The 23,532-nt window shown below is 46.1% G+C and overlaps 1 protein-coding gene across 1 annotated transcript in view; it reads left to right on the forward strand.

The window, feature by feature from the left end:
• Window positions 1–15,556: 15,556 nt before the first annotated feature.
• The window catches only part of LOC122801228 (mucin-like protein), a 471,963-nt gene continuing 463,987 nt past the window's right edge, over window positions 15,557–23,532 (forward strand). Inside the window, exon 1 of the mRNA XM_044070781.1 lies at window positions 15,557–16,211. Within this exon, the coding sequence (XP_043926716.1) occupies window positions 15,557–16,211 (655 nt within the window). The remainder of the gene's footprint in view (window positions 16,212–23,532) is intronic.

A 23,532-nucleotide genomic window follows, 5' to 3' on the forward strand; every position in this document is an offset into this window, starting at 1 on the left:
GGTACCTGAGAGAGACCTTGGACCTTAACCAAACTTCAGCAAGTTTGGTCCTCATATGTCTGTCAGACTTTTGTAGACCAGGACTGCCTTATTTTTGTTGAGTTCTTTGTCTTTTCAAGCTTTTGGTGGATTTTTCATATAGATTTCAGTGCTGTGACCTGAAAATAAAATGTGGGTAAAAGTTTGTTTATTCGGTAAGGTGCAGGCCGTGTTGGCTCATGTGTATAATTTTTGAGACAAGTTAGTTTGAAGGGGATCATTTGAGGTTCTTGGTAATTGTTTGGCATATCTAAGGCCGATACATAGATGCTATGTGAGTTGGGGGGGGGGGGGGGGGGGCAGGACAAAATGTAGAAAAGTATTTTAATGTAGTGGAATTTAGTCCTGGTGTGTTCTTGTAAGAAATTGTTTCAGTGGTAGTCATGTTTGTACATTCTACAGCTATTTTGGGGCTTTCGTTATTATTAATTTCTATAGGTAGGTAGAATTTCTTTCTTAACTAGCAAACATGTAGGAAGTAGCCACTGGACAGGACTGGCACCGAGTTGGAACACTGTTCTCAGTGACGGGGAAAGAAGATGGTTGGACCTAGTTGGAAAAAAATGCACCTGTCAGCACCTTTGCCATTCATGACCCTTAATATTAAGACGCACATTCAGAAGTATCAGGAGCATATCATTAAACATCTCTAGGGTAGCTGTGGGATATGCAGGATAAAATCATGAAAAGCATCTATACTTAGCAAAGTCCAGGTACTTTTATAATTGAGCAAGGATGCCATAAAGTGTGGGTGTGATGCTGCTGTCTGGGTACAGCATCCAGGGCTGATGAAGCATTGTTGACAGGAGACATTCTTGGGTGAAGATCTAGTCCCTGTCTGAGAATGTGAATGCTTAAGTCCTTAGTGCCTCTTTGGATAAAGAGTTGCTGTTTCAACCCCATTTTACAAAGTGCTTAAAATTTTAAGGTTAAAGGGAAAACAGCGAAGTTCGTTTTATTCCTGAAAACAATAGAAATGACCCCTTAACACAATGGATTTATCACTGGAGTTATGGAAAAGGCCAACGGCTGAAAGTTAGGAAGGCTACACAAAAAAAATTGCTTCAGGAGGCTAGAGAAAGGTCTGAGGGCCCTCAAGGTTGAGCCCCCATGAGGGGAGCATCTGTTATAATACCAGTGCATCCCCACAAAAAAAAAAAAACTGACCCTTCAGACCCCACCATTTTCCTTACTGCCCAGCATACATGCTCGGCTGGCCTGCTCCCACCAGAATAGGTCAAACATAACTTCATACCAGGAGGTATTGTAGATTGTCTCCTGGGGGTTACAGAGTGTATTTCACTTTCAAAGTAAAAAGCATTGAAATCTTCCATCTTTACCAAAAACATCAAGAACATTTGTACTCCCAACCCCCCCCCCCCAACCCCCCCCAGCAGAAATGCTACTGCAAGCCTACCAGGAGGCAAAGAAGTTTTGTCCAGACTGTTCCAAGAAAATGTAGATCATGGCAACTCACTCTGGACTTTGTGTGGCTGACCAAGTCTGCAGATGACTTCAAACTGGGTGCAGTTATTGAATCCCCAATTTATATCCATATACTCCAGTTGTTCATCTAGGTACAACCCTCCTGGTGTCTTAGTCACAGTCTCAAACTAACTGAATGCAAAGAAATGCATCATCATTCCCTTTGGCACAAACAATGTCCCTTCCCACTATCAAAGTAACAACAACAGTACCCTAAGTACCTACGAAGTGGTAAGGGACTTGGGTTCACAAGTTGACTGCGACCGTACCTTCGACCACTATGTGTCTACTGTAGTAAGAGGGGCTTTCTACATGGCACACTTGATTAGTAAAGGCATCGCTTAGAGAGCAAAAGAGGTTATAACCCTGTATACTTGGCACTAATCCAGCCCATAATTGACTATAATTCTCCATTCAGCATGTACTGTACAAAGCACCTCCAGCACCTGGAGAAGCCTCAGAGGTTTCTAAGAAAGAAGATCAGGGGACTCCAGCATATGATGTACACAGACTGACTTAACTCCCTGTCACTTTACTCTGTATCATATAGACTTCTTAGGGGAGACTTATGCCTGGCTTACAGAGCAATCTAAGACCCAAACCTAATGAACTTGCTGCATATCCATAAATCAAACAGGACTATGGCCACTTAAATAGGACATGCCGGAGGGACAGATTTATCTCCCAGCGACTGGCGCATCTTTGGAATAGGCGATCTATTTATGTGAAACAGAGTACCTCTATTACACTGTTCAAAAGGAACCTGGACGAGTGGATGTGGCACCATAAATTCTTACCAGGAATAGTGCCCTCAACCCTCCTGGACATGGGTGGTCATTACTAAATGCAGTCTTTGGTATTAACTAGCATTTCTATGGCATTCCATTGGGACAAAATTGCTAGGCTTGAAATGACCTCCAGGTCAATAGCCTAGTAATCGGGTCTATATTAGAAGACCGAAGACGCATTCTTTCGAATGCATCTTGGTCGAACTGAAAAGGCTGAAAATGCAAAATATCAAAGCGGCTGTTAAGCGAATTCTTTCCCTGGGAAAGAATTTGCTTGGCCGCTTCGGTACATAGCTATTTTTGGCACTGTAGTGCGGTCTCGGAGTTGTTATATTTAAGTAGGGGGGGTGTGGGGGTGGGGGTAAAGGCCCCCAATTAATGTAATGTTTGAAATAGAAATTTTTTTTTTTTTTTTTTTTGTTGTTGGAACAGCGATTTTTTTCCCCTTGGAAAAAAAACACTGTTCTGACACTTTGACATTATAAGCTTTCGTTTACATAGGGTCTGTCAATCACCGTTCGTTTTTTAAGCGTTCGGTGATTTAATATAGACCCTAGTAATCTCCTATGATCTTTCAAGATGTTTACTCTATAGGCCCTCTTGTTCCTCCTTGATTTTCAGGTTCTGCTGGTGCTATTGCATCTTAAGGATACCTACCTCTATATCCCTTTCTTCAAAGGATATAAGCAACATCTAAGGTTTGCCAACTTGTTTTTTGATTTGGCTGTTAGTGTTTTCCCAGGATGATACATCAAAGTGTATTGCAGGACCAGGGGCATCCGCATCTTCCCCTGCCTGAGCAACTGTCTGGATGATGATGCAATCTCAGGATAAGATGCAGGGGTCACTGGAAAGCACCCAAGACTACCTTAGCAGGCTAGGTTTCTCTTTGAACAAACAAAAGTTAAACTTATGTCCAGCCACAACAATGATCTTTATAAGTGTTGTCTTGCACACACATACACAACAGTGGCGTACATAGGTTCATAGGTAGATACTAGGCTATCTGCCCTAGGGCATTTATAAGCCTAGCCAGAGTGTATTTGGCTTCTGCCTCCCTATTAGATTAACCTACTGTGCCTCTGTAAAGTAGGTCACAGAAGGTACCCTTTTAAGATTAGTTTTCTGTGCCTCTGTCTAGCAGGGACACAGAAGAGATCCCAGGGGTGAATTTGCGATTTCCCATCCACGCGTCCAGATTTCGCTTGAAGAGGGTCAGCGAGGGACTATGTCTAACATGAATTGGGATTCTATTCCAGAGTGAGGGGAGCGTCTGGGAAATGAATCTGTCCCTCCAGCATGTCCTATTTATTTTTGTGCTGAGGTTTAGGTCCCTGGAGCGTGTAGCTCTAAGGGACTTGGATTTTTTGAGGTGGAGCATGTCCATTAATTCTGGGTTTGACATGGCTTTGTACATCAGGCATAGATCGCCTCTGAGTAGGCGGTAAGCAACTGAGTAGAGCTGGAGTTTCTTTAGTCGAGCTGCATAGGACATCTGTTTGTAGCCCATGATCCTCTTGGTGAGGTACTTTTGGGGTCTCTCCAGTTGCTGCAGGTGTCGGGTAAGGTACATCCCAAAAGGGGCATTGTATTCAATTATGGGTCTGATGAGTGAGGAGTAGAGGGGCACAATGACCTCTCTTGATCTAGATGTGAACCCTTTCGTGATAAGGTGGGCTATATAGAAGGTCTTTCTAACCACTTTGGCAACGTGATTGTCAAAGGAGAGATTACTATCTACGTTGGTCCCCAAATCTCGAATTACTTCTTCCAGATTTTAATGGATTACCACCTATGTGGTAATTTGTGGGCACCTTGTATTTCCCAAAGGGGATGACTATGCACTTTTTAGCATTTAGTTTGAGGCCGTGTCTCTGGCACCAAGCATCCATCTCTGTGAGACCCTTTTGGAGGATGCTTGTGTCAGCTGGAGATTCGATTATGGCCCCCAGTTTGCAGTCATCTGCGAACTTTGTCAGCCATAATCCCCCTGTGTTAGCCTGAACCTCAGAGAAGTATATACCGAACAAGAGAGGTCCCAAAACTGAGCCCTGTGGGACACCACTTGTAACTGGTTTGGATTCGGACTGGCACCTGCGATTCTGACCATCTGGGTTCTATCTCTGAGCCAGTTTGCAACCCATCTTGTGATATAGGGGTTGATATTTAAGCTGGTAAGCTTATTTATGATGCCCGAGTGGGATATTGTGTCGAAGGCTTTTGCGAGGTCCAGGTAGGCTGTGTGGACTACCTTGCCCTCATCTATGGCTTTGGTAACTGTTTCAAAGAAATCAACTAGGTTTAAGAGGCAAGATCTGCCCTTAACAAAGCTGAATTGCGTAGGGTCCAGTATCTGGAGGCTCCCAATGTCTTTGTTTATGAGTTCCATGATAATACGCTCCATAGCTTTACAGACCAGACTAGTCAGGCTTATGGGGTGATAGTTTCCGGGGTCTGTTGTGGCACCACCTTTGTGGAGTGGGACCACTGTAGCTGTACACCATTCTTTGGGTACATATCCTGTAGTAAGGCTAAGTTTGAAGAGTGACTTAATGTGAGGGTTCAGTTCTTCTTGGAGCTCGTGTAAGACGCAGCCTGGGACACAGTCCGGTCCCATAGATGCTGTGTTTTTTGCTTTGGAGAGGGCAGCTTTCACCTGTGCATCTGTGATGTCAGGGAGGTCACATTCAGTTGGGATAGGCATTTGCTCCTTTGGGGGAGAAGGGGGGAGAAGTTTGCGCTGAATCTGTCTGCCAGGATGTTGGCTATGTCTGTAGGTTCGGTATATTTTGTACCGTTATGCAACAATTCAGAGCATGTCTGGGAGTTTCATATGTTCCTGACATAACTAAAGAAGGCCTTGTGATTATCTTTAGTGTCTAGGGCAATTTTTTTTTCGAAACTGGCCTTTGATGATTTTATGAGGGATCGAAGTTTCTTGCTAATACTGATCAGAGATGCCTTCCCTTTTTGGGATTTTGCTCTGTCATGTAGTAGCTTCCTCCTTCTGTTGTATAGCTTATTTATGGCCGGGGTCCACCAGACCAGTCTCCTGTTTCTGGAGGAGTGAGTCTTGGTTTTATTTGGGATAGCACGATCCATGCATTCCTGCAGGTGCTCATAGAATGCATTTGTAAAGTATTCTGCGGATTGTGCTGTATTATCCTCTGGCCCAGGGGCTTTGAAGGATTCCACCTCTGTCTTGAGAAGTGCAAAGTTGGCTTTTGAGAAATTCTTTGCAGTGATTTCCTTGGCTGGGGGTGGGGACGGGATATGGATGTCCAGGGAAATTTGTTTATGGTCTGATCTTACCAATGAGGGGTTTACCTCTGGTGTGGAACATAGAGTCCCCATGTTGGTGATGACCAGGTCCAATATGTTGTTCCCTCTTGTGGGAGTGGTGACCAGTTGTTCCATTGCGTTAGAGTTTATAAATTCAAGGAACCATTGGGCGAGGGTGTTTGGGCTTGAGTAGTTTTCCCAGTCAATGTTTGGGTAGTAAGTCACCCAATATCATAGTGTTTGGAGAGACCTTCATATTCTCCAGTGTTCTCAGGAATGCCAAGTGGGGTTCCTGTAATAGGGAGGGTGTTCTGTAGCAGGCTACAAACTGAAAGGCAGTTTTGCCCGCTGTTAGTTGCACATGGATGGTTTCTGATGCTTCGTGCAGTGCCATTAACCTGGAGGTGTAGTTATCTTTGAATATAGATACTCCCCCTCCTTTTGTGCTTCGGTCCGAGTTTTGGGGCCGAAACGCATGGTATGAGTTATAACCTGGTAGTGCTGGGGTGCTCTCAGGAGCCTTGAACCAGGTTTCTGTTACTGCACAGACATCGATTTTCTCCATACTGAGGAGAGCCTCGAGTGCGTGCATCTTGAGGTTTAGACTTTTGGCATTGAGTAGCATTACCTTTAGTTTTTTTATCCTTGGGTTGTCTATGGAGGTGGGTTTGTCCTTTGAGCCTTGCCTAAAAAAGGCACTATGGGGGTGGCAAGAGCCTTGGCCAGTATACGAAAGCCTAAGGGTGACAGGTGCAAGCTGTCCCTAGCAAAGCAACGTGGCTTGTCGAGTATGTCATCCCAGGCTGACAGATACTGAATCCCCTTTGAATGACACCAATACTTTAGCCAATTGTTGAAACTGATCATTTTGTCTTTATACTGTGGCATCATTCTTGGTGAGGGCAAGATGCTACTCACGGTCAGGGTCATACCAGCCTGGGCTACATGGTCAGAGAGCTCCTCTATGTCTCTTTTCATGTAGTCCAGGGAGGTACATCTCAGGTCATTCACACCAGCATGGACAATGACGGAGTCATACTTGTACTTGCTTTGGAGTGACCTGAGTGCTTGCGTTATGTGGCAGATCCTGGCACCCGACAGGCAGCTTACAGTGACCTTCTCCTTGTTCAGTCTGGTGAGTGGGACGTCAGTGTGCCGGACAATAGAGTCCCCTATAACAAGTGTATTTGGTGTGTTATTTGGCCTTAAGGGCTGTGACTGTGAGGCACACTGATTTTGTGAGATATGTGATTCATGGGTATTGTTGAGGGGTGTCTGTTGCTTGGATATCTGCTTAGGAGGTCTTTGCTGTTTAGGCAGATTTTTATTTAGAGCCTTCGAGTATGTTTTTGTGTGTTTATGTGTTGGGTATGCAGATGCAATAGGTCTGTGTGAGACTGGATTTGTGGTGTGGGTGGTTACCTTTTCCTCCTGACTGACTGTGCCTTCAGTTTGGCTGTGTAACTGCATCTCTCACATGTATTAGAGTTTGTTGGAAGGAGGAGAGGGTTGTCTGTGTACATAAGGCAATTGTGACATTGCCTCAAAATTCCCAGATTCACCAGCTGGACTGGAGAGTAACCTTGAAACTGACCCGATTAGTATAGGGAACTGTTTTTTTACTGATCAGATTAGGGAAGGGAACTGATTTTTCACATGATCAGGAAGGACCAATCGGGAGCGTAATAATTATGAGAAGTCAAGGAGGGTGTAGTGCTTTAGTTGGTTAGTGTTTCCTTATAAGAGCTGAGCAAGTGCAGGGCTTTAGAAAGAGAATAGAGTGATTACTTTGAGAGTTTGAACAGTTCTAAGGGAAAAAGTGAAAAGCGGACTTTGTGGAGCCTGGAATAGTTTAAACCTGTTTAGGCGGTGCTGCCCGACGCTGCTCAGTGCGCAAAACTGCGCAAAAAGAGAGTTGTAGGGTTTTAAGAGAGAGAGAGAGATCAAGGAGTTTAGAATTGACCCAAAATGGCCAATAAAACTACAGCGTCTAGGTAGTAACCACTCCTCCAGGGACAGGCAGGCTGTTCAGTGTTAACCACTCCCACTGGTGAACACAGAGACTTCCCCTTAGCCCAAGCAAGCACTGGCCTTCTAGAAACTTCCAAACAGTTCAGAACAGCAAATCTGTAACCGAACTTTCTTAACTTTCAGAAAGTGGGAAAAAAGCAAGATTTTTTTTTTTTTTTTTTTTTTTTTGTTGTAGTTTAAAGGTAGCAAAGATACACAAGCAGCAAAATAATCACAACAGTGCAATAAATGACCCCACACTTGAGTGCTAGGCCAAAATCAGGTAAAATGCAGTTTTTAGAGAAAAAAAAAAGATTTTAAATTAAGTGCAACACAGGAAATGCAGTAAACAGGCTCTAGATGTGTTCCGAGTACTGTTACTGTTACATATATAAACATACGACAAGAGGATGTGGACTTCCTTTCTGCTTTCTTTCAAGGTGTGCAAAGGAAAACAGGGTTAACAGCCAGAGAGATCCTGAGCTTCTTGGGCCACACTTCATCCACCGTATTCATGGTGCCTGTAGCCAAATCACACACAAGGAAACTACACAACCTGGGACCAGCAGTCTCACTCCTTGAAGCATACTGTCCCAGTCCTATCCTGTTTGGGGAGCGAATTGGAAAGATTGATACAATTTGAGAAGGCAAGCCCTTCAGATTGCCTCCTCCAAACCATACCTTGACCACGGACACCTTAGACATGGATAGGGAGTACATACCTTGGATTTTAAAGTGCAGGATGTTGAGAATCCCAGGGAATCAAAGCTGCACGTAAAGATAAAAAGAGATAGTGGCTGTGGTTAAGGCTGTTAAAACTTTCAGGACTGTCTGGAGACCTGGGACCCTGCATGTCATAAGACAACACATTAGAGATGGGGTACTTCAACAAGTAGTGGGGAATGCACACTTACCACCTAAGTAGGCATGGGAATAGGCCCTGGAGTATAGATTACTTGTAAAGACAGCCTGTATACTATCTCCTGAGAACACCATAGCTGATCAGTTAAGGCCCTCAACAGATCCACAGAAATAGGTGCTAGACAGGGGCACATTCTTAGACTTCACAGACAGATAGTTGGCACCAAAGATAAAAGTCTTTGCTTCCCTGATCAACAGAATATTGACAACATTCTGCTCCAGCACTCTAAGCAAAGAGCATTTGACAGTAGATGTCTTTCTTAGACAGAATGAGTCTATGCCTCTGTTTTCTTGCCATAATTTTACTTCTTGAGTGTAGTTCAGAAGGAAGCAAGACCTGAAACGATCTGTATTGCCCCATTCTGGTCCAGACAACACTGGATGTTCTTCGTGTTTCACTGTTGCAGTCATCACCTGTGGGTTATCCCTGCTGTGGTAGCCCTCGGCAGGCCCGAATACCAGAGTCAATGTTTTTTTGTGTCAGCTGCTGTCGCTTGCTGTCTGACGTCTGGTCGTCAGTGCTATAAAGGAAGGCAGCTGATGCTTTTACATCAGTCTTTCTTGCTGTGGAGCCCATAGCTGAAGCAGTTCGCAAGTGTGCCGGTTGGTCACTACCACCGTTTGAATTACAGCTGAAAATGTCTAAAGCTAAGTACCCCGTTGGGGATCCTTTTTTCTTGCATTAACCGATGTCTGAAAAAATTAACAATCGTCTCGCCTGTGGAAAGCAAATACCACACGACACTTCCATTCATACTGCGTCACTTGTTTAAGCCTAGACCATGACGTCCCCTGTTGCCGGTTCTGTGGCCTCTTTAACACGAGAACAATTTGTCGTAGAGCTCTTATTGTAGCCAGGGGGTCTACTTTAGAATGACGCATGTTTGAAATATCGAATGCTCACATGAGCGAATATTTCAAACCTTGATATTGCTATTTTTTTTGCACTATAGTGTGGATCAGAATATTTGCCCTTTCCTCACTGTAGTGCGATCTCGGAGTTGGAATATATATTTAGCAGTGGGGGGGGGGGGGTTCAGCCCCCTGCAATAGCAATTTCGAGTTTTGGAATATTCGCTCATATGAACGTTTGAGACATTAAGCTTTCGTTTTTCTGACATAGACCCATAGCCAGGTATTTTCGACTTCCGTCTTCACATTCCAAAATGGCATCCGTCAGCCAATAATCCATAAGCATTCTGAAAAAATGTAAGGATAAAGATGGAGACAGACCACACAAGGCTAAACCTTATGACGACTCTACTGCTAAGTAAGTAGTCAGTTCTCCGGAATTCTGTGAGGCAAGTTCACAGCCCCTGATGTCCAATTCAGTACCTTCGCAGGCCTCTACTGAGGCCCTGTAGGAGTCCATTATGCCGCAGAAATCTTCTTCGTCTTCCGAGCCTTTGGTTGTCTTTGCCTTAGTTGGGTCTGGAGCCACGACGAAGGCACCGGCTTCCAAGGAGGTTTTTCACATTACCAAATCTAGACAAAAATTAATGTCTTCTCTGAATACTGTTTCTCTCAGACCGATGGATACTCTTAGGCCTAGAGGCAAGGCCACTCCTAGGAAAACTACCTCTAGCCACCATTTTACTCCTGCTCCGCCACCCCAAGCTCAAATGCTTAAAATGTTAGAGGATCTTATCACCCTTATCAGGGGTGTCAGGCCACAACTTCTAAAAGAAAGAGAGACCTTTATCCTCAAATACTGACAGAACAGGATTCTGAGTAGTCTGATTATTCAGATTTGAAGAGGAACCACAACCTCTGACTGCTTATGAGGATTCAGATGTAGAGGAATCCATTCCTTCTGCCTCCCTCCAGAAGATCTTCCCTTTGGGGAAACCCTTCACACACTCAGGGAACATTTCCATTGGGAATCCCAGGACTTCCCTCAGTCTAAGAAAAGACTAAGAAAGTTTCTAGAGCTGCCCCAGCACAGACCCTTGGCCATCCCAATCTTAGAGGTGGTTGATGATGTTTTCCATGAATCCAGCTTAACTCCCGACACCCTTCCACCTGCTCCCAGAAAACCTGACAGGTATTAGAGTACCAAATTCTCACAAATACCTGTACAGAAATCCTGCTGCAGACCCGGAGGTCATTACACAGGGACCAAAAGGAGCTAAGGCTAGTTCTGCAAAGAATCCTATTCCTTCTGACAAGGACTCCAAAGCTCTGGACAAATGGGGTAAAAAAGTATACACCTCTGCAACCTTAGCTATCTGAACACTCAACTGTCAGTTCCACATGTTAAAATATCAACTACACACTTTGGAACTATTAAAACAAAAGATTTCAACCTTTCCTGACTGTGCCAATTCAAAAGAGTTAGCAGATTTACTGCACTCTACTTGTCAAGTGGCTAAACACACATTACACTGTGGATAGGATGCCCTAGAAGCCTCAAGCAGGGCAGCAGTGACAGGATCTGTCATTAGGAGACATGCATGGTTGAAGGAACAACCTCTCCCTGATCATGTCAAATCCAAATTACTTGATGCACTCTTGGATAAGGGCCGCTTGTTTGGAGTAAAAGCAGAAGAGGTGCTTAGAAAGATGGAAGGCAAATCAAAATCTATGCAAACAGTAAAAGATTTCCTTCAGGTACAGCCTCCTAGGTTCAGCAGGAATTTTCCTTCAAAACACTGGTCCTTTCTTACACCTAGCAGACAGGGACAAGGTAAGCCCTGCAGGGACAGATCACCCAGACTCATATTTCAGGGACAGCAGAGAACCAAACAGTGGACCACTTCCACTCCAAAGGCAGGGAGTTCTAAGCCATCGCTCTATGGCAAAACCTCTCAATGACTCCCTCTCCCCACTCTGCCCTCTTTTCACTCACCAAAAACTAGGAAGAAGGCTCTCCCTCTGCAAAGAAAATTGGCTTTCTGTAACAAAGGGACCCAATGGGTCTTAAAGATCATTTTTCAGGGATACAAATTCTCCTTCAACGAACTCACAATTCCAAGAGGGTACCCAGACTTGCCTCCTAATCAGTGGGCAGACGCATTGAAACAAATCCAAACTCTCCTATCCCAAGGGGCAGTAGAACCTGTCCCCTCAGATCAAACAGGCAAAGGCTTTTATTCCAGACTATTCCTTCTTCCCAGAAAAGAGGGCACTTAGCGCCCCATCCTGGATCTATCCATTCTGAACACCTTCCTGGTGGTCCCCAAATTCAGAATGCTAACTTTGCAGCAGTTGCTGCCTATGCTGACAAAAAATGTCTGGTTAGTTACCCTCGATGTAAAAGATGTCTACCTCCACATCCCCATAAGGGAATCCTGCAGGAAATTCCTTCGCTTCAGAGCAGGCTAACAACAATTTCAGTTCTCTGCGCTACCCTTTGGCTTATCTACTACTCCCAGGGCATTCACCAAATGCTTAGCCCTGGCCATAGCCTTTTGCAGACAGAAACATATACATATTTACCCTTATCTGGACGACTGCCTTATTCAGGCAGATTGCAAAGAAAAGCTCCTCAAGGAAACTCCTCTTTGTCAGAACCCTCCTAATCTCCTTTAGGGTCCACCATCAACTAGAAGAAATCAAGACAAACACCCTCCAGGAAGATCATTTTCTTGGGAGAACTGCTGGACACAGCATCCCAAATGGTCTTCCTATCCCCAGAAAAGCGGAGCTTCCTGCATCTCTATTTTACCCAGATGGCTTCCAGAAGTCACCTCACTGCAAGGAAGTTCCTGCAAGCCTTGGAGTACATGGCATCTTCTATCCTTCTAATTCCTCTAGCCAGGCTTCACATGAGAAAACTTCAGTGGTACCTAAAAAGCCTTTGGTGTCAGCACTCTCAACTTCTAAAGACCTCTCTACCTCTGATCCACTGTATAAGGGCCGAGTTTCTCTGCTGGGCAGGGGCCCGTGCCCAGAACAAGGGTCTTTCCTTCACCCAACCAGCCAGACCGTTACCACCCACGCCTCAAACATAGCTTGGGGAGCTCACCTAGAAGGCAGGTGCACCCAAGGTCTTTGGGATGCCCAGCACCTTCCCTTACACATAAGCCAGAAGGAAATGATGGCAGTACAAAAGGCTCTGACATCCTTCAAACCCCATATCAAGCCAGGGATTTTCCTTATCAAAACAGACAACACAGTAATGTGGTACATCAACAAACAGCTAGCCATGAACCTCTGGCTGACAGCCTCTTCCATGGGACTACATCTGATAGCCCAGTACCTACCAGGAATCAACAACATCCTGGCAGACCACTTAAGCAGAAACTTACTGGAACCCCACGAATGGCAGCTCCACAGAAAAATCCCCAATAAAACAAATGTCCTCCAGGAAGGGCTGACACAGACGAACAATTGGCGTCAGAGCCATGAACTAAAACTAAATGCCAAGAAATGCCGAAGTCATTCGGAAGTCACCCATCCCTGGTAACTATAATATTGACAACACCCAAGAGTTGACCCAGTAGTCAGACTTGGGGATACACATAGACAGTAGTCTTAGCATTTGACTATCGTGTCTACAGTATTGAAGAAATTGTTCTATGTTGTGCAACTTACAAACAAAGGTATGGTATCAAGGTCCAAGGAAGTCATTGTTTCACTATATTTGCCATTCATCAGACCTGTCACTGAGTACAGTATCCCCTTTGGTATGTACTTAACCAGGCATATCCAACAACTGGAAAGTCCACAGAGGTTCCTCACTAATAGAATACAGGGTGTAAATAACATATCCTTTGCAGACTGCTTCAAGGCCCTATCACTGTATCCTGTCTCCTACAGCCTGTTGAGGAGAGATCTATGTCTGGCGTACAAGGCATTGTCAGACCCCACTCTGATGGACCTCCTGCATATCCGTAAAACAAACCGCACCATAATTACCCATTCTAAAGACATAAACCCTGCCTGTGATATAAATAGGACCTGCTGGAGAGACGGGTATACATCACAGAGATTACCCTTTCTCTGGAACAGACTTCCCATCCATGTGAAGAAGAATTCCTCCATAACCCAATTCAAATGTAACTTAGACAATTGGATGAGAAACAAGAAATTCATCACAGGTTTGGCACCTGTGATATTAATAGACGTAGACTGCCTGTAAATTGCTCATCTCCCAGGCTCCTGCTTGTAAATGTTTGTTCTTTTCCAAGACCCTGCTTACACTTATCAAGGGTAACAGAACTTTTCAGAGATCATTACTCCAGATTAAAGAAATTGTGTTAAATGCAGGCCCAGTGGCTACTGTATCTATACCTGGTTGCTGTGTTGTAGCTACAATGAGAGGTAGAAAAAAAATATAATGTGGCTTGTTTTCCATGTCAGTAGTTCACCAGATAAACCATGCTAATGTAGATGCAGTGATTTACAGATGTGATACTTGATTGACTTTTTCATATTAACAGCAACATTTGGGGTTAATTAACAGTTTATGTACAAATCCTGAATTAGGAGTTATAGCTGTATGATTTATGGCATAGTTTCCTAAGTGCAAGCACACTTTTAATGGAGATGCTTGAGTTTAGACCAGTGTGGTGGTGGACATCAAGCCTGATCTGCCAGCTCAACTCTAGAATCGCATTTTTGTTTCCTTCGAGTGGACCCATTGTGAGCTTGTCCAGGATGTGGAAGTGGAAACCTCCATTGTCTGGGAAATCATGGCAGTACTTTGCTAGTTGGTTTCTCAGGATCTGGAGTCTGATGTCAGACAGGTGGTATGCTACCTTCATTTTGAATTTGTTCCCAGTTTTCCCTATGTAAAAACAACTATAGCCATTACATTGTGCACGGTTTATCACAAAAGCCATGTTGCAATTACCAGAACAAGTGCCATTGATTTTTCTCCTGAATACTGGACAAAAGTAGTAGTCTTTGTTGCGCATGTGTTTGCAGTAATTGCAAAAAGGGGGGCAGCAAGGGTACTTTTTTCTTTTGTCTTCCTCCCGTCTGAATTTGTACTCTACCAGTCCCTAATGTTCCTGGCTGTCTTAAATATGAAACAAGGTTGAAGTCGTAGAAGTTTTTCCAGTTGTTTATGTCTGTGATCATTACCCAGTTGTCAGTCATGAACTTGTCAGAGATTGGGGTGCATGGCTAGGCTTAAAAAGTCCCTTGTGGTCATTAGCCTTGTAAACATGTACAAACCTATGAACTTTGTAGTCTTTGTCTGTTCTGATCACCTCTTCCTCCCTTGCCTCACTTTTATCAGATTTCTATCACTTTAAGGTTCTAATTTATAATCTCTGCTGTTTATATCATTTGGTTACTGCCAATACATTGTTGGTACCTTCTTCCTTCTTTTTCTTCCTACCCTTTAGAGGGTAATTCCCTTACCCTACCATTGTTGGTAGTTTTTCAAAAAGAAAGTTTTTCTTTTTTATTGAATATGTCTGACAAAACCCACTGGGTTTAAGAAATGCTGTGGGCACATGATCCCCATTTCTGATGCCCACGGGGAGTGTGTTTGTCTGGATGTTTCACATTTAAACACCTAATGCTATGTATGTGCGGATTCTGTTCTAGAGCCATTAGTGCTCAGTTTAATAAACTGGTCCTAAAGGCTTTACTACCCTCCTCTTCTTCCCTTTCAGGGGCTCAAAACCCTGCAAACACACGCAAGACCTCTTTGGAGGCAAAAGAATCAAGAAAGCAGCCTCCAACCCACTCTCCAAAGTCTTCTATTTCAGAGCCTCCTGCCAAAGTACAGAAGAAATCAGATTCAACACCCTGTGATCTGACACTTACCCAAGTCTCCAAGGACCCAGTGCCCATAGTTCTCTCTGGAGCCTTTCAGTCTCTGCTCAGGTCCCCCTTCCCACAAGAGACTCTGAGGAGAGAGTCTCTGCCCCAGTCCACTACTTCCTCCATCAGTTCCTCCAGGAACCTTTTTGAGTGGATAGGAAGAAGTGGAAGTTCCACAGAGCTCAGATTCAGATAGGGGTATCCTGGCTCAGTTTCTCATCAGCTCTATGAGCCTCCTTTCTGTTTCCCAGACTGTGATTTCTCCTTCTCTGATCTGACCAGAGATTTCAGAGCCTTCATATGAGAGAACCATGAGGGTGTCTGTGTTGGATCCAAAGACAGCTAGGTCTTTGACTGCAAGTTGTGTGCTTGACTTCTCCAGCACCAATTCCCTTGGACCAGGATGGGTATTGGGGCTGAAGCATCAGTGCCAGGTCCAGGGGACCTGGCTTGAATCCGAGGTTGTCAACACCATCCCTGTCTCTTGGGGACTCGGTGTTGGACAGCTTGGATCTGACTCCCCCTTCGTAAGGGATCTGGGCAGCGTCAAGGTGTGGTGGTATCTGGAGCTTCGTGCTAGTGCGGCCAGCTACGGTTTCTCCCAAACCTTCTGCTTTTCAGGTGGTGGAGAGGGTCTTCTGTCGTCCAAGAAATATACAGCTACTCTTTCATCTTCGGCTCTTACACCTCTTCCGCCATTGAGTTTGGGCTCCGAGCCTCACAGACCTATCACACAGGGACAGCCAGCCTTATCAAGTGTTCAAACAGTCCCCCTCAAGGACGCCCGACTTGACATCACTCCAGAACATCCCACTGAGGATATTCCCCATAAGAAAACATGTAAGAGGAGGCACATAACCTTCCCTCAGGAGTCTGGCACTGACTTCAATGAAGGAAAGGGGTCCCCAAGGTCTCCACCAGATGACCTCTACTTTGGAGACATATTAGAAATCCTCAGGCAGAAAAGTGGGTGGTCCTCCAGTTCCCCTTCCCAGGAGGAGCCAGTGTTCCTGGAAGCTTTTGGGTCCATCCCATCTATGTCTTGGTTGATTCCCCTGGCTGTTGAGCTTATAGATCTAGTCTCTCGTCTGGCATGGAAGAAACCAGACACCATAGAACCTATTCCCTGTTTCCTGGTACATTCTTTGCCCCTCCTAAGGACACGTTCCACTGGAGGAAGGGAGTCTCTGTTGATGCCATGGTTGTGGCAGCAGCAGCCAAAAAGAAAGAGCTGACAGATCAGAGATCCTCTGTCCACCCCCCTAATAGAGAGTCCAGGGTGTTGGACAGATTTGGGAAGCACATTTATGCCTAGGGGATCTTTGCCATACAGTCACTGAACTACTTGTTGCATTTTCCCAGGGTGCAACAGGATTTGAATAAAACTTTCCAAATCCCTATCAAAGTCCATATCTGTGGAGGATTACAAGAAGCTTTCCTCACAGTTGGACACACTTCTATTCGTCTCTAGTGCTTCCATGAGATTAATTTCCCATGCTGCTGAGGGCACCTCATGGGTGGCAGGTTCAGGCATAGCTGTTAGAAGACATGACTGGATGTGTTTGTGCAACTTTATGGAGCCCTTCAAGTTTTATTCATCAATGCCCCTTTGGGGATTGTCCTTGTTTGGCCCCACTATTAAGGAAACGGTTTCCAAGAGTGAGCAGGAAGGAAAGACTTTGCCGTAGGAATCTGCTTCTCTACCCCTCAGAGATCCTTTTCCAGTAGGCGGGAGGAAAATGTGGTTCCACAAGTCCCATGGTCCTTTCCAAGACTCACAAAGGGACATCTCCCCCAGGAGCATAAGGGAGGAAATTCAAATGGAAGATGCCATCCTCTTGACAGAAGAGACCTGCAAAGTCAGGGTTTCTAAGATTCTTTCTAAGATAAACCCTTTCAGCGTTCCTGAAAGGTCACCCAACTGCTCGACTCTGAAGACAGTTGAGGGATTCTTGTCCCTGCACCCAGACACCTGGGCATCAATAACAAAAGATCCTTTATTTTGTTTAACATTTGTTGACCGGGAAAGTCTGACTAGGACAGAGCCTATTTTCAGCAGAGGCCCGGTGAGAAATGCTCCAGATGCATGTCTTTGAGTGCTAAAAATCGTATCCAGAGGTTATTTCATACCATTTTCACAAATTTCCCCCCAAGAAAAGGAAAAGGCCCCCCAACATTCCACCCAGTCAGATGGAGGCAGCAGCTCTAGAAATCCAAAAGCTGAAAGATAGAAGAGTCATCTAAGAGGTTACACCAGACCAGAAAAGATTTGATACCTACTCAAGATTCTTTTTGGTGCCAGAGAAAACAGATGACCTGTGAGCAATTCTGGACTTCAGCAAACTGAATCAATTTGTAAAGAAGTCAAAGTTCCAAATGGTCACAATTCAATCCATTCTGCTGTTTCTGCACAAGAATAAGTGGATGTGCTCCATCAATCTTTAGGATGTGTACTATCAGGCAACACAGTCAACCTTTGCAAGTCACATTTTCAACCCATTCAGAGCCTGGAATTCATAGTTGCTGATTTGGACACAGTAGGTCATATAGCCTCCCTTTCACCGAACAGTGTGTGGACCATCAGGTGTCTAGTGGTGTAAGTTCTCACACCTTTCTCCTCCAGCCAGACTGATTCTTCAGACTTTAGGGTCCATGGCAGCAGCCATAACCTTTGTTCCTGTTGCCCATTTTTGTATGTGTATTCTTCAATAGACATTAGCTGTCCAGTGGTCAGTTCTTCATCCCTTGTCTTCACCAGTCACACTTACTCAAATTTGCAAAGACCACATGCCTTGGTGGATTCAATCAGACAAAGTTTCTCAAGGCCGTCCTCCAGTAGCCATGCTAACTACGGACACCTCCCAGTTAGGGTAGCGGGTTATTTCTTGGGAGGGATGATCCAAGGCATTTGGTCCTCAAAAGAGACCAATTTGCACAACATTGATCTAGAGATGAGAGCGAGCCTCCTATCACTGCAGGCTTTCCAGGACTCCCTCCATCTTGGGAGAATTGCAATTCAAACAGATAACATAGTTTGGTACATTTTCTATCCATGGGGTCAACCTTTAATGGTATATGTTTGCCTCTCCCCACAACAAGTGCAGCACCCAAACATTTACAGACCTCAAGTTGACTGCATGGTTTCTCCAATTCCAGTGATAGACAGCCCAGGCTTTCCTCTCCAGTCTGTCAAATATTATCATTGCAGAAGGGATCTACCAGGAAAATCTGCAAAAGTAAGCAGAAGAGATTCTCTTGTTTGGGCTCTATAGAGAAAATTAGACCCCTTCACTTGCCACCATTCTGGCTGTTCCAGAGTTTCTAACATCTGTTTTTCAAGAAGGGCCTAGTTTCTCTGCTATTGAAGTGCAGTTAGCAATATCTAAATGTTAAGTTGTCAATCTCGCCTTCATTCCTGCTGGATGGGTTCGGAGCCGATCCTCGGCTCCGACTCGGCACTTGCTTTAGCTTGAGAACTCCTTTTACCAGCTCGAGGCAACCCTATATCCCATGATGCAAGGAACTACCCCAGATCTCGTTGCCGCTTAGCTTAAAGAGGTCTCCTTTGCCAGCTGAGGTAAGTAATTTTCTTGTCAAAAGAGAAAAAGCTTAGCTAGGGATTTATTTCCCCCTTGTTCCATTTTTATAGTCTGTAGTGAGTTACAGCCCACCCTATTCCCTTATAATTCAAACTTTTATTCCTTTAGTAATATTATAAAGTTTAGTTAGGTCTAAACCCCATTGGTTAATCCCTACCTGTGTGTTGTGTGTTAGGGGATTAATTGTGTGTGTTTGTTGGGGTTTGTGTGTGACTTCCTCCTAGGATTATGTCAAAGGAAGGCAAGGTTCAGTTCAAGAAGTGTGACTCGTGCTGTCAGAAAATGTCTCTGACAGACGGTCACACTTCTTGTGTTTACTGCCTGGGGCCTTTGCACCTGCAGGACTCCTGTGCTTTGTGTCACTCTTTTAGCCAGAGAGTCCTGCAGGAACGGAGGAATAAGCTAATCCTCCATGGCTTACTTAAGCCAGAAGGTTCTCCCTCTAAAACAGGGTCTGGGAAACCTTCTAAGCCACAAGGCTCCGGCTTCAGTATCTAAGCCTCCTCCGGTGGCTCCTGCCCGCCGGAGCCGAGATCTGCCCGCTGGAACCGATCTATCTGCTTCAAAGTAGTGGGTTCGGCACCGACTGGTTCCGACACCCGGTCTACTGTGCCTTGTCGGCTCCGGCTGGAGCCGACACCTTATCCAGCATCGGAGCGAAACCTTCGGCTCCATCTGGAATTCAGGGACTTGGCTCCGATGACTTCGTCCCGAAAGAGATCTCGGTCCCCTTGGCAGAGTATCCACTCGGCCCGGGTCTCCTCTTTGGTCGAGCGGAGCCATCGGAGCCGATCTTGAGATCTTCCAGGCTGTCTGACCACGACTTAGAGAGGTTGGTAAGCAGGCTGTTGAAGTCCAGGCACTGGCCCAAATGCTCCATAGCCCGTCTCAACAGACTTGGCTATTGTCTCACCCCTTGAACTTCCTCCTCCACTCCACACCAGAGTTCGGAGCCGGAGCTTCGGGACAGCGACTGTTTCGGCGCCGGAGCCGATACATCCTTCGGCTCTGTCATCCTCGCTCCGATCTCCTCCTTGAGGCCTTCCTTGGAGGGATCCGGCCGCCGGGTTTCCCTTGTCGGCTCCGAGGGGGCTAGTGGCATCGGACCCTTGTCCCACCCTGCTCTCCCTCTCGGGGAGCTTCGGCTTTGGTAAGCTCGGCACCGACATCGCCTCGAGCCTTCCCTCTCAGTGGAGCCGGAATTCCTGTATCCTCGGATCGGGATATTCCGGCCTCCCGGGGGAGCCTTTGAGGTGATGAGGAGGTCTTGGCCTCTGAGCCAGGTCAACGGTCCATCCCTCTAGCTCCTCCCTCTTCAGTGCCTGTAGACCTCTTGCCAGCCTTTTGCTCTCAGGCCCAGGGATCCATCGCCCCAGGTTTCCCATTGGGAATTTCCTCCTCTTCCAAGTTTCTCCTGATCCAGCAGGTGAACCCCCTCGGAAGAGGACGTGTAAGAGGAAACACACAGACTTCCGAGTCTACTACATCGGATACCACTTAGATGAGTCAGAGGGTTCTCCACGATCCCCTCTGAGGATGTCTCCTTTTCAGACCTCCTTGAGCTCCTCAAACAGAGGGGAATTGGCCATCCATTGATCCTCCGAGGATGAGTCGGTATACCTGGAGGCTTTGGATCCCGACCCTCCACCTCCTGGGTGTCTCCGCGCTCTCACCCACTCATGCGGGTCGTCGCTCGGAAGGCATGGTAACTCCAGATTCTGTGGAACCTGTCCCCAGAAGACCATCCAAGTTTATCACGGCCCCTACGGACAAACAGTTTCTTTCCAAGGGCTGCCTCTGTGGATGCTATGGTGGTGGCGGCGGCCACTAAGAAGGAACTGGCGGATCCTTCAGTACCTGTCCATCCTCCTAACAAGGATTCTAGGACCATGGACAGGTATGGAAAGCGGATGTTTTCTTCAGCTTACCTTTGCTATGCTCGCTGAACTACCTTTGTCACTTCACCAGGCTCCAAAGAGATATTCTCAAGGAACTGGGTGAAGTGGTCCAGGATCCTTCTGCTGCTGGGGCTCAAGAAAGATTGCCTCACAGCTAGCAATCCTGAATTCCCTATCCAACTCCTCCATGCGGCTCATATCCTATGCGGCCGATGGAGCGAGCAGGGCGGCAGGCACAGGAGTTGCTCTTAGACGCCAAGCCTGGATGCGGCTTTGTAATTTTGCGGACCCCTTTGGGCGCCCTTCACTAATACCCCTTTGATGGTTCGGCTTTGTTCGGACCTCAGGTGAAGGATACCTTGACCAGGTGTGAGCAAGACGGTAAAACTCTTTCTGCCATTGGAGTCCATTTTTCCACTCCTCCTAGACCATATCCCAAGGGTCAGAAGGGGGGGGGGGAGATGTGGTTCCGCAAAGCCCAAGGAGCTACACCGACACATGTGGTCAGCTTACCCCAGAGGCAGAGGGGTAACAATAATAGGCGCTCTAGGGGCAGGGGGTCCTCAGAACCAGGGCAACAGGGAGTCTCTTCCTGAGAAGCCCTTTCAGCACCCCTGAGGTGTTGCCCGACTGTCCACCCTTGGAGGCAGTCGGGGAAGGATTTCACTGTACCCAGTAGCCTGGCATTCCCTTTCACAAGATATGTGGGTACAGTCGATCATATCCGAGGGTTACAAAATCCCTTCAAAGGTATCCCACCTCAACAATCCCTTCCAGAGATCTCACCCGGTCAAAGGGATTTGGCAGAACAGGAGGTTTCAAAGCTCCTAGAAAAAAGAGCCGCCCAGACTGTGCCGCAGACCAGGTAGGATCCGGGCGCCTACTGAGATTCTTTGGTCCCCAAAAGGACGGGAGATTGGAGACCAATATTAGACCTGAGCAGTCTAAACAGATTTGTCAAGAAGGCAAGATTCCGGATGGTCACGCTTCAGTCCATTCTGCCCTTTCTGGGCAAGGACAACTGGATGTGCTCTATAGACCTTCAGGACGCGTACTATCACATAAAGATTCACAGGCGCTCCAGGAGGTTTTTCGCTTTCGGCTAGGGACCAGTCATTACCAATTCAGAGCCCTGCCCTTTGGCCTCACTTCAGCCCCCAGAGTGTTTACCAATTGCCTGGCAGTGCTCACAGCTCATCTGAGACTTCAAGGATTCCAGGTGTTTCCTTATTTGGACGACTGGCTCCTCTCCGCCACCACCAGGTGTCAGCTTCTTCAGACCAGAGACTACACTCTACAGCTTTGCAGGAGTTTGGGAATTTCAAATTCTCAAAATCTTCTCTGCTGCCTTGCCAATCTATCACCTTTATAGGCGCAGAATTAAACACCGTCAAAATGTTAGCCAGACTAACAGATCAAAGAATTCTGGACATCCAAAATTCGCTCGGATTCTCTTGCAGAGCAACAAGGTCAAAGCCAGATTTATACTGAAGGTTCTAGGTCTTATGGCTGCGCCATTGTTCTATTACCACTGGCTCGCTCACATGCGTCTTCTGCAGTGGATGCTATTCACGCAGTGGTTGTACCACAGTCTCCCTATGAGGCACGAAATCTTAGTCACACAATCGTGCAGAACTCATCTGAATTCGGTGGATATCTTCCTCTTCTTCATCAGGGCCACCTTTGTTTCCCTCCTCCAGTTGCCACAGTCACTACGGATGCCTCTCTGATCGGGTGGGGGCATTATCAGGGCAGGATGGTCCACGGACGTGGCAACCCATAGAATACCATCTGCACATAAATGTCCTGGAGATGAGAGCGGTGCTTTTTAACGCTGGTAGGGCCCTCAACGACTTTCTTCCCACGGGGACTATTGCAGTACAAACGGACAACATGTCCGTGGTCTGGTACATCAACAAGCAGGGCGGGACCAGGTCCTATCGTGTCGAGAAGCTCTCAGACTTTGGCAATGGGCAATCTCCTCTCATCGGTTTCTGATAGCAACGCACATCCCCGGCAGGTCCAACCTCTTGGCGGACAGGCTGAGCAGATCCATTCTGATGCCTCACGAGTGGTCTCTCAAACCGTCTGTAGTGGATCAGATTTTTCTGAAGTGGGGAACTCCTTGTTGCGATCTTTTTGCTACTCCTCAAAACAAGTGCCCCGATTTTTTCACCCTCTTTCCCCTTCCAGACCAACCCCTGAGAGACTCTCTAACCCAGGATTGGCCCCGGGGACTTGCTTTTCCTCCTTTTCCCTTGATTCCACAAGTCATTCAGAAAGCCACCGTTTTGAGAGCCAAGTTGATTCTCATTGCCCCTTATTGGCCTCGACAAATTTGGTTTCCGTCTCTGCATCGTCACCTTCTGGTGCAGCCCTGGCATCTGGACCCAGTTCCGGATCTTTTGATCCACCAGTCGGGTCAGCAGCACCGACCATTCGTTCCTCTCACCCTCACTGCTTGGTTGCTCCACTTCCTTCCCTAGCCAGGCTTTCTAATGATCTCTGACTCAGTCAGAGACATCTTAGGGTCTTCTTAAAGTCGCCCACTAGGATGGTTTATGCTAGCAAGTGGCGACGTTTTCTATTTGGGCAAATTCCAGGAATATTGATCCCTTTACTGCTCCTGTACATTCTGTTTTAGATTTCATGGCGGAGGTTTTTCATTCAGGATCCTCGTCATCTACAGTTAAAGTACAACTAGCTGCTATTTCCAAGTATCATGTTGGCTTGTATGACAAATAACATTAGTCATATTATCCCTTTAAATCTGGCCCCCATGGTAACTTA

Source organism: Protopterus annectens, chromosome 4.part1, assembly GCF_019279795.1.
Source record: "Protopterus annectens isolate FY-2018-M chromosome 4.part1, PAN1.0, whole genome shotgun sequence".
Classification (NCBI taxonomy): Eukaryota; Metazoa; Chordata; order Ceratodontiformes; family Protopteridae; genus Protopterus; species Protopterus annectens.